A 19,845-nucleotide genomic window follows, 5' to 3' on the forward strand; every position below is an offset into this window, starting at 1 on the left:
AATGTCAATAGTAGTGTAATGGAAATAGCTTTGAATCTATAAATTACTTTAGGTAAAATGGCCTTTTTCACTATACTGATTCTTCTATCCATGAGCATGGAACGTTTTTCCATTTCCTTGTGTCCTCTCTGATTTCTTTGAGCAGTGATTTGTAGTTCTCCTTGAAGAGGTCCTTCACTTCCCTTGTTAGCTGTATTCCTAAGTATTTTATTCTCTTTGTAGCAATTGTGAATGGGAATTAATTCATGATTTGGCTCTCTGCTTGTGTATTGTTGGTGTACAGGAATGCTTGTGATTTTTGCACATTGATTTTGTATCCTGAGTCTTTGCTGAAGTTGCTTATCAGCTTAAGAAACTTTTGGGCTGATATGATGGGGTTTTCTAGATATAGGATTATGTCATCAGCAAACAGAGATGGCTTGACTTCCTCTCTTTTTATTCAAATGCACTTTATTTCCTTATCTTGCCTGATTGCCCTGGCCAGAACTTCCAATACTATGTTGAATAGGAGTGGTGAGAGAGGGCATCCTTGTCTTGTGCTGGTTTTCAAGGGGAATGCTTCCAGCTTTTGCTCATTCAGTATGATCTTAGCTGTGGGTTTGTCATAAAAGGCTCTTATTATTTTGAGGTATGCTCCATCAATACCTACTTTACCGAGACTTTTTAACATGAAAGGATGTTGAATCTTATCGAAGGCCTTTTCTGCATCTATTGAGATAATCATGTGGTTTTTGCCGTTAGTTCTGTTTATGTGATTAATTACATTTATTGATTTGCATATGTTGATCCAGCCTTGTATCCTAGGGATGAAACTGACTTGATCATGGTGAATAAACTATTTGATGTGTGGCTGATTTTGGTTTGCATATTTTATCGAGGATTTTTGCGTTAATATTCATCAGGGATATTGGCCTGAAGTTTCTTTTTTTTTTTCATTGTATCTCTGCCAGGTTTTGATATCCAGATGATGCTGGCCTCATAAAGTGAGTTAGGAAAAGGTCCATCCTTTTCAAGTTTTTGGAATAGTTTCAGAAGAAATGATATGAACTCCTTTTTGTACCTCTGATAGAATTCAGCTGTAAATCCATCTGGTTCTGGGCTTTTTTTGGTTGTAGGCTATTTATTATTGCCTCAATTTCAGAACTTGTTATTAGTCTATTCAGGAATTCAACTTCTACCTGGTTCAGTCTTGGGAGGGTGTATGTGTCCAGGAATTTATTTGTCTTCTAAATATTCTAGTTTATTTGCAAAGAAGTGTTTACAGTATTCTCTGATGGTTGGTTGTATTTCTGTGGGGTCAGTGGTAATATCCCCTTTATCATTTTTTATTGTATCTATTTGATGTTTCTCTCTTTTCTTGCTTATTAGTCTTGCTAGTGGTTTTTCCTTTTTTTTTTTTTTTCCTCAAAAAACAGCTCCTGGATTCATTTATTTTTTGGAGTTTTTCATGTTTCTATCTCCTTCAGATCCACTCTGATCTTTGTTATTTCTTGTCTTCTGCTTGCTTTGGGCTTGTTTGCTCCTGTTTCTCTAGTTCTTTTTGTTGTGATGTTAAGGTGTTGATTTGAGATCTTTCTAGCTTTTTGATGTGGGCATTTTAGTACTATAAATTTCCCTCTCAACACTGCTTTGGCTGTGTCCCAGATTCTGTTACATTGTCTCTTCATTCTCATTGGTTTCAAAGAACTTCTTGTTTTCTGCCTTATTTTCATTATTTACCCAGGAGTCATTCAGGAGCAGGTTGTTCAATTTCCATATAGTTGTGCAGTTTTGAGTGAGTTTCTTAATCTTGAGTTCTAATTTGATTGTGCTGTGGTCAGAGAGACTGCTGTGATTTCAGTTATTTTGCATTTGCTGAAGAGTGTTTTACTTCCAATTATGTAACTGATTTTAGAGTAAGTACCATGTGTCACTGAGAAGAATGTATATTCTATTGTTTTTGGGTGGAAAGTTCTGTAGATATCTATTAGGTCCACTTGATCCAAAGTTGAGTTCAAGTCCTGAATATTTTTGTTGATTTTCTGTCTTGATTTGTCTAATATTGATAGTGGGGTGTTAAAGTCTCCAATTATTATTGTGTGGGAGTCTACATCTCTTTTAAGTCTCTAATAACTTGTTTTATAAATCCGGGTGCTCCTGTATTGGGTGCATATACATTTAGGATACTTAGCTCATCTTGTTGAATTTTTTCCTTTACCATTGTGTAATGTCCTTCTTTATCTTCTTTGATCTTTGTTGGTTTAAGGCCTGTTTTGTCAGAAACTAGGATGGCAACCCCTGCTTTTCTCTGCTTTCCATTTGCTTGGTAAATTTTCCTCCATCCCTTTATTTTGAGCCTATATGTGTCTTTGCAGCTGAGATTTGTCTCTTGAATACAGCACACTGATGGATCTTGATTGACTCTATCCAGCTTGCCATTGTGTGTCTTTTGATTGGGGCATTCAGACCATTTACACTTAAGGTTAATATTGTTATGTGTGAATTTGATCCTGTCAAATAATGTCAGCTGGTAATTTTGCAGACCTGTTGATATAGTTGCTTCTTAGTGTCATTGGTCTTTGTACTTCCGTGTGTTTTTGCAGTGGCTAGTAATAGTTTTTCCTTTCCATATTTAGTGTTTCCTTCGGGGGCTCTTGCAAGACAAGCCTAGTGGTGAAAAATTCCCTCAGCATTTGCTTGTCTGAAAAAAATTTAATTTCTCCTTTGCTTATGAAGCTTAGTTTGGCTGGATACTAAATTCTCAATTGGAAATTCTTTTCTTTTAGAATGTTGAATATTGGCCCCCAATCTCTTATGGCTTGCAGTGTTTCTGCTGGGATGTTTGCTATTAGTCAAATGTCCTTCCCTTTGTAGGCGACCTGGCCTTTTTCTCTGGCTGCCCTTAACATTTTTTCCTTCATTTTGACCTTGGAGAATCTGATGAGTATGTGTCTTGGGATTGACCTTCTGATGGACTGTCTTACTGGGGTTCTCTAGATTTCCTGAATTTGAATGTTAGCTTGTCTTGGTGAGTTGGGGAAGTTCTCCTGGATGACATCCTGAATTATGTTCTTCAACTTGGTTCCATTCTCCCCATCTCTTTCAGGTACCCCAATCAATTGTAGGTTTGGTTTTTTTTTTACATAATCCCATAGTTAGGTTTTGTTCATTCCTTTTCATTCTTTTTTTCTCTAACCTTATCTTGTTTCAGCAAGACAGTTTTCAAGCTCTGAAATTCTTCCCTCTGCCTGGTCTATGTGGTTAGTGATATTCGTGGTTGCATTCTGACATTCTTACGTTGTCCATCAGGTCTTTTATTTTCCTCTCTACACTGGTTGCTCTGGTTAACAGTTCCTTATGATTTATCACAGTTCTTAGCTTGTTTGCTTTGGGTTAGAATATACTCCTTTATCTCAGCAAAGTTCACTATTACCTGCCTTCTGAAGCCTATTTCTGTTAATTCATCTCAGCCTCTGCCCAGCTGCTTGTCCTTGCTGGAGAGGTGTTGTGATCATTTCACTGAGCAGTGGTTTGTAGTTCTCCTTGAAGAGGTCCTTTACATCCCTTGTAAGTTGGATTCCTAGGTATTTGATTCTCTTTGAAGCAATTGTGAATGGAAGTTCATTCATGATTTGGCTCTGTGTTTGTCTGTTATTGGTGTATAAGAATGCTTGTGATTTTTGCACATTAATTTTGTATCCTGAGACTTTGCTGAAGTTGCTTATCAGCTTAAGGAGATTTTGGGCTGAGACAATGGGGTTTTCTAAATATACAATCATGTCATCTGCAAACAGGGACAATTTGACTTCTTCTTTTCCTAACTGAATACCCCTGATTTCTTTCTCTTGCCTAATTGCCCTAGCCAGAACTTCCAACACTATGTTGAATAGGAGTGGTGAGAGAGGGCATCCCTGTCTTGTGCCAGTGTTCAAAGGGAATTTTTCCAGTTTTTGCCCATTCAGTATGATATTGGCTGTGGGTTTGTCATAAATAGCTCTTATTATTTTGAGGTACGTTCCATCAATACCGAATTTATTGAGCGTTTTTAGCATGAAGGGCTGTTGAATTTTGTCAAAAGCCTTTTCTGCATCTATTGAGATAACCATGTGGTTCTTGTCTTTGGTTCTGTTTATATGCTGGATTATGTTTATTGATTTGCGAATGTTGAACCAGCCTTGCATCCCAGGGATGAAGCCCACTTGATCATGGTGGATAAGCTTTTTGATGTGTTGCTGAATCCGGTTTGCCAGTATTTTATTGAGGATTTTTGCATCGATGTTCATCAGGGATATTGGTCTAAAATTCTCTTTTTTTGTTGTATCTCTGCCAGGCTTTGGTATCAGGATGATGTTGGCCTCATAAAATGAGTTAGGGAGGATTCCCTCTTTTTCTATTGATTGGAATAGTTTCAGAAGGAATGGTACCAACTCCTCCTTGTACCTCTGGTAGAATTCAGCTGTGAATCCATCTGGTCCTGGACTTTTTTTGGTTGGTAGGCTATTAATTGTTGCCTCAATTTCAGAGCCTGCTATTGGTCTATTCAGGGATTCAACTTCTTCCTGGTTTAGTCTTGGAAGAGTGTAAGTGTCCAGGAAATTATCCATTTCTTCTAGATTTTCCAGTTTATTTGCGTAGAGGTGTTTATAGTATTCTCTGATGGTAGTTTGTATTTCTGTGGGGTCGGTGGTGATATCCCCTTTATCATTTTTAATTGCGTCGATTTGATTCTTCTCTCTTTTCTTCTTTATTAGTCTTGCTAGTGGTCTGTCAATTTTGTTGATCTTTTCAAAAAACCAACTCCTGGATTCATTGATTTTTTGGAGGGTTTTTTGTGTCTCTATCTCCTTCAGTTCTGCTCTGATCTTAGTTATTTCTTGCCTTCTGCTAGCTTTCGAATGTGTTTGCTCTTGCTTCTCTAGTTCTTTTAATTGCGATGTTAGAGTGTCAATTTTAGATCTTTCCTGCTTTCTCTTGTGGGCATTTAGTGCTATAAATTTCCCTCTACACACTGCTTTAAATGTGTCCCAGAGATTCTGGTATGTTGTATCTTTGTTCTCATTGGTTTCAAAGAACATCTTTATTTCTGCCTTCATTTCGTTATGTACCCAGTAGTCATTCAGGAGCAGGTTGTTCAGTTTCCATGTAGTTGAGCGGTTTTGATTGAGTTTCTTAGTCCTGAGTTCTAGTTTGATTGCACTGTGGTCTGAGAGACAGTTTGTTATAATTTCTGTTCTTGTACATTTGCTGAGGAGTGCTTTACTTCCAATTATATGGTCAATTTTGGAGTAAGTACGATGTGGTGCTGAGAAGAATGTATATTCTGTTGATTTGGGGTGGAGAGTTCTATAGATGTCTATTAGGTCTGCTTGCTGCAGAGATGAGTTCAATTCCTGGATATCCTTGTTAACTTTCTGTCTCGTTGATCTGTCTAATGTTGACAGTGGAGTGTTAAAGTCTCCCATTATTATTGTATGGGAGTCTAAGTCTCTTTGTAAGTCTCTAAGGACTTGCTTTATGAATCTGGGTGCTCCTGTATTGGGTGCATATATATTTAGGATAGTTAGCTCTTCCTGTTGAATTGATCCTTTTACCATTATGTAATGGCCTTCTTTGTCTCTTTTGATCTTTGATGGTTTAAAGTCTGTTTTATCAGAGACTAGTATTGCAACCCCTGCTTTTCTTTGTTCTCCATTTGCTTGGTAAATCTTCCTCCATCCCTTTATTTTGAGCCTATGTATGTCTCTGCGCATGAGATGGGTCTCCTGAATACAGCAGACTGATGGGTCTTGACTCTATATCCAGTTTGCCAGTCTGTGTCTTTTAATTGGAGCATTTAGTCCATTTACATTTAAGGTTAATATTGTTATGTGTGAACTTGATCCTGCCATTATGATATTAACTGGTTATTTTGCTCGTTAGTTGATGCAGTTTCTTCCTAGCCTTGATGGTCTTTACATTTTGGCATGTTTTTGCAATGGCTGGTACCGGTTGTTCCTTTCCATGTTTAGTGCTTCCTTCAGGGTCTCTTGTAAGGCAGGCCTAGTGGTGACAAAATCTCTAAGCATTTGCTTATCTGTAAAGGATTTTATTTCTCCTTCACTTATGAAACTTAGTTTGGCTGGATATGAAATTCTGGGTTTAAAATTCTTTTCTTTAAGAATGTTGAATATTGGCCCCCACTCTCTTCTGGCTTGGAGAGTTTCTGCCGAGAGATCTGCTGTGAGTCTGATGGGCTTCCCTTTGTGGGTAACCCGACCTTTCTCTCTGGCTGCCCTTAAGATTTTTTCCTTCATTTCAACTTTGGTGAATCTGGCAATTATGTGTCTTGGAGTTGCTCTTCTCGAGGAGTATCTTTGTGGCGTTCTTTGTATTTCCTGGATTTGAATGTTGGCCTGCCCTACTAGGTTGGGGAAGTTCTCCTGGATGATATCCTGAAGAGTGTTTTCCAACTTGGTTCCATTTCCCCCCTCACTTTCAGGCACCCCAATCAGACGTAGATTTGGTCTTTTTACATAATCCCATACTTCTTGCAGGCTTTGTTCATTTCTTTTTCTTCTTTTTTCTTTTGGTTTCTCTTCTCGCTTCATTTCATTCATTTGATCCTCAATCGCTGATACTCTTTCTTACAGTTGATTGAGTTGCTTACTGAAGCTTGTGCATTTGTCACGTATTTCTCGTGTCATGGTTTTCATCTCTTTCATTTCGTTTATGACCTCCTCTGCATTAATTACTCTAGCCATCAATTCTTCCACATTTTAAAAAAAATTTTTAGTTTCTTTGCGCTGGGTACGTAATTCCTCCTTTAGCTCTGAGAAGTTTGATGGACTGAAGCCTTCTTCTCTCATCTCGTCAAAGTCATTCTCTGTCAAGCTTTGATCCATTGCTGGCGATGAGCTGCACTCCTTTGCCGGGGGAGATGCGCTCTTATTTTTTGAATTTCCAGCTTTTCTGCCCTGCTTTTTCCCCATCTTTGTGGTTTTATCTGCCGCTGGTCTTTGATGATGATGGTGACGTACTGATGGGGTTGTGGTGTAGGTGTCCTTTCTGTTTGATAGTTTTCCTTCTAACAGTCAGGACCCTCAGCTGTAGGTCTGTTGGAGATTGCTTGAGGTCCACTCCAGACCCTGTTTGCCTGGGTGTCAGCAGCAGAGGCTGCAGAAGATAGAATATTGCTGAACAGCGAGTGTACCTGTCTGATTCTTGCTTTGGAGGCTTCCTCTCAGGGGTGTACTCCACCCTGTGAGGTGGGGTGTCAGACTGCCCCTAGGGATGTCTCCCAGTTAGGCTACTCAGGGGTCAGGGACCCACTTGAGCAGGCAGTCTGTCCCTTCTCAGATCTCAACCTCTGTGTTGGGAGATCCACTGCACTTTTCAAAGCTGTCAGACAGAGTCGTTTGCGTCTGTAGAGGTTTCTGCTGCTTTTGTTGTTTACTGTGCCCTGTCCCCAGAGGTGGAGTCTACAGAGACAGGCAGGTTTCCTTGAGCTGCTGTGAGCTCCACCCAGTTCGAGCTTCCCAGCGGCTTTGTTTACCTACTTAAGCCTCAGCAATGGCGGGCGCCCCTCCCCCAGCCTCGCTGCTGCCTTGCCGCCAATATGGCAGACTGCTGTGCTAACAATGAGGGAGGCTCTGTGGGCATGGGACCCTCCCGGCCAGGTGTGGGATATAATCTCCTGGTGTGCCCGTTTGCTTAAAGCGCAGTATTGGGGTGGGAGTTACCCGATTTTCCAGGTGTTGTGTGTCTCAGTTCCCCTGGCTTGGAAAAGGGATTCCCTTTCCCATGCGCTTCCCAGGTGAGGCGATGCCTCGCCCTGCTTCAGCTCTCGCTGGTCGGGCTGCAGCAGCTGCCCAGCACCGATTGTCTGGCACTCCCTAGTGAGATGAACCCAGTACCTCAGTTGAAAATGCAGAAATCACCGGTCTTCTGTGTCGCTCACGCTGGGAGTTGGAGACTGGAGCTGTTCCTATTCGGCCATCTTGCTCCGCCCCTAACCTTCATTTTTAATAGCTGGTTTTTGTGGATATAGGGTTCTTATTAGACAAACTTCTTTGTAGCATTGGACAAAATAATTTATAGGAAGTAATTGAAAAGCTTCAAAGGCCGGGCACGGGTGGCTCACGCCTGTAATCCCAGCACTTTGGGAGGCCGAGGCGGGTGGATCCCAAGGTCAGGAGACAGAGACCATCCTGGTTAACACGGTGAAACTCTGTCTCTACTAAAAATACAAAAAATTAGCCGGGCGTGGTGGTGGACACCTGTAATCCCAGCTACTCAGGAGGCTAAGGCAGGAGAATGGCATGAACCCGGGAGGTGGAGCTTTCAGTGAGCAGAGATCGTGCCACTGCACTCCAGCCTGGGCCACAGAGCAGAAACTCCGTCTAAAAAAAAAAAAAAAGAAAGGCTTCAAAGAAGGAAAATAAATCAGGACCTAAGGACACTGATTGGATTGAGCTTCAAGGTCATAGTGATGGCAGCTGGATTTAAGCTGACAGCGAGAATTGTCACTGAAGACAGTAGAAGTCTGGGGGTCAAGCTGTCCTGACTGCAGCTGAATGGAGAGTTTGTATTTTATTTTATTTTATTTTATTTTATTTTATTTTATTTTATTTTTTGAGACAGAATCTTGCTCTGTTGCCCAGGCTAGAGTGCAGTGGGCTGATCTCGGCTCACTGCAACCTCCTCCTCCTGGGTTCAAGCGATTCTCTGGCTTCAGCCTCCCGAGTTGCTGGGATTACAGGCGCTGCCACCCCTCCTGGCTAATCTTTGTATTTTTAGTTAGAGATGGGGTTTTGCCATATTGGCCAGGCTGGTCTCCAGCTACTGACCTGAAGTGATCTGCCCACCTCAGCCTCCCAAAGTGCTGGGATTGTAGACATGAGCCACTGTGCATGGCCTGGAGAGTTTATTTGTTACAGCCTCAGATATGGCACATGCGAGATATACCAGGGTGAACTCAAACATATTCAGATCTGGTGCCTTGGGGAAAAATCAGTGGTGAGTAGTCACCACTTCAGTATCAGATGATGTTTGATTAAGAAAGTGTACTCTAAATGCAATCATGATCAAGGTTAAAGTTAAAGTTAGCACTAGTTATAACAAAGGTGTCGTTGGTGGTGTCTCAGAAGCAGATAAAGGTAGTCAGTTGCTAAGGATGTGTTAATCATTTTATTGTACATGCTCTAATGCTGACTGTGTAGTTAAACATCCCTGTAAGCAGAAACAACTTCACTGTAAGTGCTATGTAAGCCTAGTGCAGGGGGCATTTTCTTCATTCCCAAAAAAAGTTTTATGTAGACTACCTGTAATATTGAAACTTAGGGACCACTGGGGACCATGTGTGAAGGCCCCCAGAAATCCCTTGAGTTAGCAAGGATATGTTTGGTAAAGCAACACAGAAATTAATCAAAGTTTGAATCTATAGTTATTGCTTAACTTCTACTTTTTTGGCAATAACTGAGACCAGACAATGCTCCTGGGCAAAATTACCTAAGAAAACAAGCTCACACGCGTTAAAGTTTGAAACCCATCTGTCCTACACTGATGTTTTCCAGGAATTAAATATGTTCAGTTTTCCCTTTGGTTGCTCCCCTTTCCAATTATCTCAAGGCCAGGGCTGTCCTGCTTCTACAGGTGACAGGACAGCTATGGGCCTGGAGGGAGATGAGCTGACAGCATCCCTTCTTTATAACCAAGTCTCAGGGACCACCATCCACACACACACAGACTCACTCCAGGACTCTGCTGGGCCAAATGGATGTTTCTCAGCTTCAGTAAAAGTGAGTGATCAAGACTCACATGCGTAGTGGGAGGAGGATTTTCTCAATGATGTGGATAACTCTCTCATAATTTTGTTCTTGTGTCTCACTGAATTATAACTAATAAGTATTTCCAGGTAAAAATATAAATTTTAATATTATGACCACATAAATTTATAGATGTTTGAAAGGATATGTGTAGTTTTGTAATGGTGTGTTTCAACTGAAATTTTACTTGACTATTTCTCATTATAAATTAGTACAACAATAAATTATTTTTATGGATTTATAGGAAGTTTTATCTTTTAAGGCACAATAATCTGAACTAACTCAGAATTATTTAATTATGCTCTTTTTTTTTTGGTTGAAGGTACTTAGTATATTTCCAATAATATAAGACTATTTAGATAAGGATGTTATAAAGTAATGATTTGCAAACTTGAATGACACAGCATTCACTTTTTATTTTAAAAATCCTCTAAATTCACTATCCCTACTTTTTTCCCTTATGATTTCAATTATAGGTAACCCAATAAAACATGTATTCGCAAAAAGTGACAAGTAAGTTTCAAGTTGGTTGTTGAAATTTACAAGTTAACATTATCTGAGTTCAGTAACGTTAGTGCCTTCTAGTGTCTGTGTGTCTTTAAAATGGAAAACAAAGGATACAATCAAGACACTCAAAAACAAAAGGAACAAAATTATAATGACAGTAATTGCCAGTTATCTGTGGCTCATGAGGGCACTGAAACCTCAAAATACTTGATCAGTATAAAACTTCTCTGTACCTGCTCATTAGAGCAGTTTGAGTTTGTCTTAAATGTTTCTTGCATTTCAGGTAGAGAGAGGATGTCTTAGAGCATAAGTCTTGATTAATCTTGATCAGAGTTCCTGAGCACAGAGGATATGCCCTCTATTTCCTTCCTAATAAAATAATTGATGCAATTAATATGATTGTGAACTTCTCATTAATGTGTGGCACATGGATTTGATGGTAAAAGATCTTAAAGTCTTTAGAAAAAGAAAGTGATTATATTTTAATCATAACTTTTTAGTTCTGGTAGTTAGAAAAACACACCGCACCAGCCAGGATTTTAAGGCTTCCAAAAATTTCTGGCACAGGATTTTTGATCAAACTCCTGCGGTGTGTTTCTGTCCCCTACCCCTGCAGTGACATTTCTCATGCCTATGTGTTTCCTCAGTTGAGCCAAGAATAAAATGTCTTCAGGTTATGAATGTCCACAGTGAGCATTGTACTTCTAGATGCACCCTACTCTAAGTTAAATCGCTAAAGAATAGTAGACACGTTTCAGTTTTTTAGAGGTGTCTGGACCGTAACATTGTTCTCTTGCCATTTGTACATTTGTACATTTCACATGAAACTTATTTAGCTGTGAAAGGGAATTCCTTTTCCTAATGTTGCCAGCTGTGTTTCGCAGATTGCCAACTATTGCTGATGAATAAACAAACCCTCCTCCCCACCAACCCCAGGTCATCTGCAATTCTCATAATCACTTTATTGGCTTGATAACCAGTCATATGTTTTACAATGCTATTCATAGGATATGGTAAAATTGGGATAAGAAATATGATACTTTTTTGATTATTATAATAATAAAACACAGGTTATTTTGTAATATAGATTTATACTTAAATACAGAATGTAAAAAACTATTAAAATGACATAATTTGTAAAGTAATACAACTCTAAATATTGGATATTATCATCAAGATTCAAAAATAGATATTATCAAACTTCATTTTGTCCAAAATAACGTATTAGCATTGGGTTTGTAAATAACTTCTATTATTACATTCCTTCTCTTTCTCAAACATCTGATCTAAGCCCTTAGACTTCATGAACAGTCTTTGGTTCCTGGTCAATGGTGGTGTTTTCTCTCGCATTTCCATGATTTTGCATATGCTTTGTGGCTTTAAATATTAAGAATAGACTAAGATAGAAGTCAGAAATATGACGATGAACTTGATCTGCATTGCCTGTCTTCTGAGAATTCTCAAGGGCTTCACCATCAGCCCAAGGATGACCTGGCTGCCATGTCTCATAGTGAGTGCTAAGATGTGCTTTCCAATTTATAAGTGTTTATGGTATCAGATAAGACCTAATTCTCCTTTACAATCAGATCAGACCAACCTCTTATATGTGACCTTTATGAGTTTTTCTTATATTGGGTTTCTTTCAGGTCTGAACCATGTTTTCAGATCCATGGTTATTTTACGTTGGGGTTGCCAGATTCACCAGACAAAAATATGGAACACACAGTTAAGTTCAAAATATATAAAGACAACAAATAATTTTTAGTGTAATTATATTTCAATATTTGCATGTAATGTTTCTATGTAATAGCTGTATTATGTATATAGACATATATGTCTTTACTCGAAATTCATATTTAACTGTCTTGTACTTTACTGTCAATCTCAGTACATGGGAGCCTTAGTCCTCCCCACTCCAGGCTTAGTATCAATGTCCTCTAGAGGCTCACTAGAGGAGGAGGTGACAGGATGATCTAGCAGACACACTCTTTTTTTCATTATGTGACAGTCCTTTACAGAGTGGAACCATGAATTAGAGGCAGTGAGCTGAATATCCTTTTGAAAGAAAGAAAACAACAAAATTCCTACCTGTGTTACCTTTCCTAATATTTTTATAATGTCTTTTTGGTATATGGCCTACAGTATATACAGAAGAACAATGAAATTATTCAAATATAGTTTTTAAATAATTTCATGTACAGCAGTTGTTCATGCCAACATATATTTTTACTTGGACTTGATCGTGAACTTCAGATGTGTTAACCACAGACCGTTTAAGTCAGTTTCCTGGTGCTTCTCCTGAGTGCAAAATGACAACAGATTCCAACTGAGCTGAGGTTGCAGATGTTGAGAATTGTCAATAGTTTGGTTATGTCTGTTGAGATAAATATGTTCCTGTACTAGATTACTAATTAAGTATTTGAAGAAAGACTTAACAATTATTTAGTTAACTGCAGTTTCTTCTTTATAAATGTATATATATATGAGGTGATTTGAGAGCAATGTTCTACCTCAGCAGTGATTTTTGGACTATGGGTAAAGAACACCCTGTCACATGATCTGCATTGCCTTACATATTTATACTTATGGGCCAGTATAATTTTAAAATATTTTTTGCAAGTTTTAGAGTGGGAGTGAACATTTATTTAAAAAGTTTTAGAGCAGGAACAAAAGGCAGTAAAGTACACTTGGAAGAGGGCCAAGCGGGTGACTTGAGAGATCCAAGTGCTCCAGTATAGTTTTTTGTCACTGTTTTGAGATAGTCTCGCTCTGTCACCCAGGCTGAAGTGAAGTGGTGCGATCTTGGCTCACTGCAACCTCCACCTCCCAGGTTCAAGCAATTCTCCTGCCTCAGTCTCCTGAGTATCTGAGATTACAGGCATGCACCACCATGCCTGGCTAATTTTTGTACTTTTAGTAGAAATGGAGTTTCACCATGTTGGCCAGGTTAGTCTCGAACTCCTGACCTCAGGTAATCCACCAGCCTCAGCCTCCCAAAGTACTGGGATTGCAGGAGTGAGCCACCGCGCCTGGCCTCCAGTATAGTTTTAAATGACCTTGAGAACAATTGAACACTCTTCCGTCTCAGAAAAAGAATAGAGTTAGTGTGTGGAATTGTCATTTTTTAACATTATGCAGCTGAATTGTTTTAATCTCAGAGTTGAATTAATTTGATAAAATAATGATGCCTGCATCCAGATTAAATAACATAACATAATTTCTAAATCATTCAGTGAAATTTTACAAAAGATTCTGATAGTAGAATCTCTTGATTATGACATGAAGGGAATAATATTTACTGTTGAACAATGATGTATTTTTAAAGCATTGTGAGGGCATTTCTGTATAGAGTGAAGTCTCAAGGAAGGGATTACCAAGTGAGCATTTTGATTAGATCCCATGGAAGTCATAAAGTCAAGAAATGTATTGTTTGTCCTCTTGAAAATTGAAAGCAGTACTTTTGCAATGTCCTCCTGAAATAAAGAGATCTTACATAAGGGGTTTCTAGTAGGAAAAGGAAGCTGGGAGAGAGCCAGGACCATTTTGAGGATATACAGTTACTATAACCATGTACAATTCTAATTCCCACACTCTGTGAGTATCTTAGGTAATACAATAAAGAGGAATTAAGGTGCAGACAGCATTAAGGCCTATGAGCAGCTAACTATAATGAGAGATTATTCCCCATTATCAGGGTAGCTACCATGCCAGGGTACTTAAACGTGGAAGAGGGAGGAAGGAGAAAAAGTGTCACAGCTATGTGAAATGAGATCAACTCAATAGAGCATTACTTTTTTTCAAAACTTTCTGGTGATTCTTTCTCCATTAGCATAAAATTTACTTCAGCTCACTTGTACAGACACCCATGATTTATTTCTATATGCAACTCACTAGTTCTGAGTGGTGAAACTTATGGAATGCAAAAGTAATGAAATGCTTTCTGAGGAGTAAGTCCCAGGTATTTAAAAAAATTTTTTTTTTATTATACTTTATGTTCTAGAGTACATGTGCACAATGTGCAGGTTTGTTACACATGTATACATGTGCCATGTTGGTGTGCTGCACCCATTAACTCGTCATTTACATTAGGTATATCTCCTAATGCTCTCGCTCCCACCTCCCCCGACCCCGGAAGTCCCAGGTATTATAGGAGTATAGATAATGTGCACCCTAGACAGCTGTGATTGTGGATGTGTTGGTATAAATATATCAGTTATATTTAATCAAGATAAATGGATGAAATTAAAATGATGTTGGCGATAATTTTGACTCGAATAAATAACATTGATGATGGAAGTTGAATCACTTTTTTCAGATATGTAAAATGTGTTTCCTCTTTCCCACTCACATGAGTATGTTCCATTTATGTTACCATTTAAAAAATGCCTTTTTGTTCCCAGCTGAAATAGTAGCCAACACCTTCCTCCTTTTTTTCTGCATCTTCACACTCCCGGATCGCGGACCTAAGCCCACTGACCTGACCACTTGTCACTTGGCCTTCATCCACATGGTGTTGCTTCTCACTGTGGTGTTTTTGGTGTCTCCAGACCCGTTTGAGTCACTGAATTTTCATAATGACTTCAAGAGTAAGGCATTTTTCTACCTGAACAGGATGATGAGGGGCCTCTCCATCTGCACCACCTGCCTCCTGAGTGTGCTGCAGACCATCACTATCAGCCCCAGCACCTCCTGATTGGCTAGATTCAAATATAAATCCACAGATTACATCATCCATGTTTTTTCCTTCTTATGGTTTCTCAGTTTGTCCTGCAGTAGTACCCTGATCTTCTTCACTGTGGCTTCTTCTAACATGACCCAGACCAATGTGCTAAGTATTAGTAAATACTGCTCGGTTTCCTCTGAAAGGTACATCACCTGGAACCTGTTTATCATGCTGCCACTGCTTACAGATGTCTCCATTGTAGGAATCATGCTGCTGTCAAGTGCATACATGGTGACTCTCCTGTCCAGGCATCAGAGGCGATCCCAGTACCTTCACAGAACGAACCTCTTTCCAAGACCCTCCCAGAGAAAAGGGCCACCCAGACCATCCTGCTGATGGTGAGTTTGTTTGTGGTTATATACCGGGTGGACCTGAGTATCTCATCTTCCTCAGCCCTCTTATGGGCATATGATCCTGTTACCCTGGGTGTCCAGAGGCTTGTGGGCAATGTCTATGCCACTGTAAGCCCTTTGGTGCTAATCAGTTCCGAAAGGATAGCCAATATTCAGCGAAATATGCAACAGAAGTGTCATAGATTTTTAGCAAATTAATAACAAACATAATCCGCAGAAAAGCAGAGTTTTTGATATTTGATTTAATGAAATTGTACAGAATTCTACTTTTATTAAATCTAAGTTCTTTTGAAACCAGTGCTACCGAGAACTTGGTGATTTCTTCAGTTCAATATCGACCACTTTAGCCCCATGTGTTCATAAATTTCATATCTTTAATTCTGATTCCCTAAACTCCATATAAGACAACTTTTCTATCTTCTTGAGATTTGTACTAAAGAAGCTTTTATTGGTAATAAAATCTCTTAATTTTAAATTTACTTTTGAAAATAACTTAGTTTATTCTTGTTTATTAATGATATTTTAGCTAAGTATCCAATTATAGGTTGGACAATAATTTCTCTCACCACTTTTTCATGTGTATTTCTCTGTTTTCTGGCTCTATAAAGGCTGCATAGATTGTGCTCTGACCTTTACAGGTTATCTCTCTTTTCTCTCTCATGGCTTGTAAGTTATTTCCTTTTCTTTGGTATTATAAAGTTTGAGCATTATTCCCACTGAATATTTTTCTTTAACTATTTTTTCACAGTGCACCTCTGAATTTAAGGATTTAGATCTCATTTTTAATTTTAGAAATTCATAAATCATTTATTTTACTATTGTGGTTCATTATTTTTATATATTCTGTTGGATAATTAAAATGTATTTTTTCCTTCTTATATTCTTCATATACCTATAATTATATTTGTATTTTTTTACTTTGCTTTACCTTATTTGGTGATATTCATTCTGCTCAATATTTCAGTTTACTAATCTGCTCATCATGTCAGTCTAACTTAATATTTAACCCAAGTGTTGTGTATTAAACATTTATTTTTTCAATTTCTCATTGGCTCGTTTCCAAATATGCTTGTTTAATTTGTAGTTTCTTGGTCTTTTGAAATCATTTTTAAATTTTCCATTATACCCATTGTCTTTACTTAAATATTTTAAGTATATTTAAAATAACTAAAGTTTATATGCTTAATTTTTCTCTCATCCTTTATGCTGATAGCGTATTTTCTTATGTGCTTCATAGTTTATAATTTGCTTCTCACATTTGGGATAACTTCGGTCAGTTCTTTTTCTTTGTTTATTTCAAGGGGGCATATTGGGCAATCCACACAGGTTTGAGGCCCTTGCAATCAACCATACCTGAAGGGAGCAGTGGCTTCTCAGTTTGATTACTCCTAGAAATCCTTCTTCTAGTTTATTTCTGACCCTGCAAAAATATTTTTCCTATCAGCTGCATTGGACATGTTAAAGATTTTTGTAACTTTTTAGGACTTTCAGTTGTCTGCATTAATAATACCTGGAAATGTATATAATGTTTGTTCTATTTCATATACTCACATTGCACATAGATATTTTCCGGCAGAACAGTATCTCATAAGAAATCTTAATGTTCTTTAGTTAGAATACCATAACCTTCATATGCTACATGGTAACATTACTTGTAGAGTATACATATTTTGTTAATACTTAAAAGTATGTTTGGCTGGGCGCGGTGGCTCATGCCTGTAATCCCAGCACTTTGGGAGGCCGAGGCAGGCAGATCACGAGGTCAGGAGATTGAGACCATCCTGGCTAACACGGTGAGACCCCATCTCTACTAAAAATACAAAAAATTAGCCGGGCGAGGTGGCGGCGCCTGTAGTCCCAGCTACTCGGGAGGCTGAGGCAAGAGAATGGCTTGAACCCGGGAGGCGGAGCTTGCAGTTAGCCAAGATCCCACCACTGCAGTCCAGCCTGGGCAACAGAGCGAGACTCGGTCTCAAAAAAACAAAAACAAAAACAAAAAAAAAGTATGTTTATATTTTGCACAAATTTCTTGAGCAATAAGCCTCCTCTTTAATTAAAAACGTCTGCATATAGCCAGAATCACTATCTTTCTGTGATCTTAAGACACTACTGGTAGAATTAATTGATTAATTGTAGGTCCTTTACCTCCTGCCTTCAAAATGTTTTCTTAGCAATTCTCTGTCTCTATAAAAGTAATCTCAGTTTAGATTTTCTATTTACTACAATAGTTTATTAAAATAATCTTAGAGGAAATTTGCATGTGGCTAGATATTGCTTACTGATTACACTTTAATTGATAGTTTCTGTCAGCCCTCTGAGCCCAACCCAAGCCAAGTATACTTTCACGTATACTCCCAGATGGCCTGAAGTAACTGCAGAATCACAAAAGAAGTAACTGAAGAATCACAAAAGAAGTGAAAATGCCCTGCACCTGCCTTAACTGATGACATTCCACCACAAAAGAAGTGAAAATGACCGGTCCTTGCCTTAAGTGATGACATCACCTTGTGAAATTCCTTTTCCTGGCTCATCCTGGCTCAAAAAGCTCCCCCACTGAGCACCTTGTGACCCCCACCCTGCCCACCAGAGAACAACCCCCCTTTGACTGTGATTTTCCTTTACCTACCCAAATCCTATAAAACGGCCCCACCCCTATCTCCCTTCGGTGACTCTCTTTTCCGACTCAGCCCGCCTGCACCCAGGTGATTAAAAAGCTTTATTGCTCACACAAAGCCTGTTTGGTGGTCTCTTCACAGGGACGCGCATGACAGTTTCTGTTGTCATTTCATAGTACTTAGATAATATTACCTGTAGCATATCAGGTTTCATCAAGTTCATAATAATTTTCCAAGCTTAAAACTTTGTGTCGTGCTCAAAAATGATGTCCATTGGTATATATGGCCAAACTTTCTCACAAATAGAACAGAATAGAAAGGAATCAAAGGAGTCTTCTACAGAATTCCACCAAACCACAATAACAGTCAAAGAAAAAGAAAAATACAAAGAATCTATAAAACAACTAGAAAACAAGTAACAACATGTCAGGAAATAAACCCTGCATATTAATATAAATCTTGACTATAAATGGATTAAATGCTTATTTAAAAGATACAGACTGGCTGAATAGATTTTAAAATATTATCCAACCATATGCTTCTTATAAGAAACTCACCTTTCCTGAGATTTTTCCAGGATTTGGAAAACCTGGATTTTCCAAACCCCCACGTTAGGAAGAGGCTGGGCTGGGACTCAGGATCAACCCTGCCTGACCCCAAAGCCCATGCCTTACCTTACCTGGAAATACACATAAAGTAAAGGAGTGGAAAAAAATCATTCATGCAAATGGAAACTTAAAGCAAAAAGGAGATGCTATACTTAGATAAACCAGACTTTGAGTCAAAACAGTTAAACAAAAGGCGAAAGGGTTATTGTATAATGATAAAGGGGCCAATTCAGCAAGAAGCTGTAACAATTATAAATCTATATTTACAAAACACTGGATCACCCAACTTTAGAAAACCAATATTATTAGTCATAAACAGAGAGAGAGATAGCAATACAATAATACCTGGGAAATTCAATACTCCACTCAGAGCATTAGACAGATTATCTATACAGAAAATAAATAAACGTTAGACTTAAACTCTATTTTAGACCAAATGACTTAACAGACATTTACAGGACATTCTACTCAACAACTGCAGAATATACATTCTTCTCAGTGGCATATGAATTATTGTCCAAGATAGGCTATATGGCAGGCAAAACAAGTCTCAGCAAATTTTAAAATATTGAAATCATACTAAGTATCTTCTCAGACCACAGTGGAGTGAAACTAGAAATCAGTACCAAGAGAAACTCTGGAAATTATACAAATACATGAAATTTAAACAACATGCTCCTGAATGACCATGAAGTCAATAAAGAAATTAAAATGGAAATTATTTTAAAAATAATATTAGAAAAACATTGTATGTGGTAAATTTTTGTTCTAGAATAAGATGGCTGTTTATTTAAGAAAGAAGCGGCTGGGTGTGGTGGCTCACACCTGTAATCCCAGCACTTTGGGAGGCTGAGGTGGGTGGATCACGAGGTCAGCCTGGCCAAGATGGTGAAACCCGTCTCTACTAAAAATACAAAAATTAGCCGGCCGTGGTGGCACATGCCTGTAATTCCAGCTACTTGAAAGGCTGAGGCAGGGAATTGCTTGAACCCAGGAGGCAGAGGTTGAAGTGAGCTGAGATCGTGACACTGCACTCCAGTCTGGGTAACAGAGAGAGACTCCACCTCAAAAAAAGAAAAGAAAAAAGAAAGAAAGAAAGAGGAAGTATAAGACAAAGCAGAAAATTCAAGCATGTTATGTATGGATGGTCTGTATAAGTTGTGAAAAGGTTTGTGAAAGGGAATTTAGGAAAGAAATTTTGTGTATAAGTTGGCTATAATTAAAAGAAAATATTTATAATAGTCTTTCTAAAGATTG

General features: G+C 38.5%; 1 protein-coding gene across 2 annotated transcripts; it reads left to right on the top strand.

Annotated features, from left to right (window-relative positions):
- Window positions 1–8,774: 8,774 nt before the first annotated feature.
- Window positions 8,775–17,790, top strand: LOC103880399 (vomeronasal type-1 receptor 5-like). Of its 2 annotated transcripts, XR_004179800.1 has the most exons (4): window positions 8,775–9,755; window positions 11,936–12,014; window positions 15,215–15,350; window positions 17,666–17,790. XR_004179800.1 is itself a non-coding variant. In XM_031658281.1 (3 exons), the coding sequence occupies exons 1-3, from the start codon at window positions 9,734–9,736 to the stop codon at window positions 15,561–15,563; spliced, it is 450 nt and encodes a 149-aa protein (XP_031514141.1). In that variant the 5' UTR covers window positions 8,775–9,733; the 3' UTR covers window positions 15,564–16,177. The 2 variants fall into 2 exon arrangements, 1 of the variants encoding a protein (XP_031514141.1); XM_031658281.1 differs by lacking the exon at window positions 17,666–17,790 and having other exon boundaries at window positions 15,215–16,177.
- Window positions 17,791–19,845: the final 2,055 nt, after the last annotated feature.

Source organism: Papio anubis, chromosome 18 (assembly GCF_008728515.1).
Source record: "Papio anubis isolate 15944 chromosome 18, Panubis1.0, whole genome shotgun sequence".
In the NCBI taxonomy this organism is placed as follows: domain Eukaryota; kingdom Metazoa; phylum Chordata; class Mammalia; order Primates; family Cercopithecidae; genus Papio; species Papio anubis.

Bases quoted from the DNA above. Each gene is read 5' to 3' on its own strand.
- LOC103880399 (XM_031658281.1), top strand. From the start codon at position 9,734: ATGTTTCTCAGCTTCAGTAAAA. The intron at 9,756-11,935 runs GTGAGTGATCAA...GGTTTCTTTCAG, and splicing joins GTTTCTCAGCTTCAGTAAAA to GTCTGAACCATGTTTTCAGA. The intron at 12,015-15,214 runs GTTAAGTTCAAA...TCTCCATTGTAG, and splicing joins ACAAAAATATGGAACACACA to GAATCATGCTGCTGTCAAGT.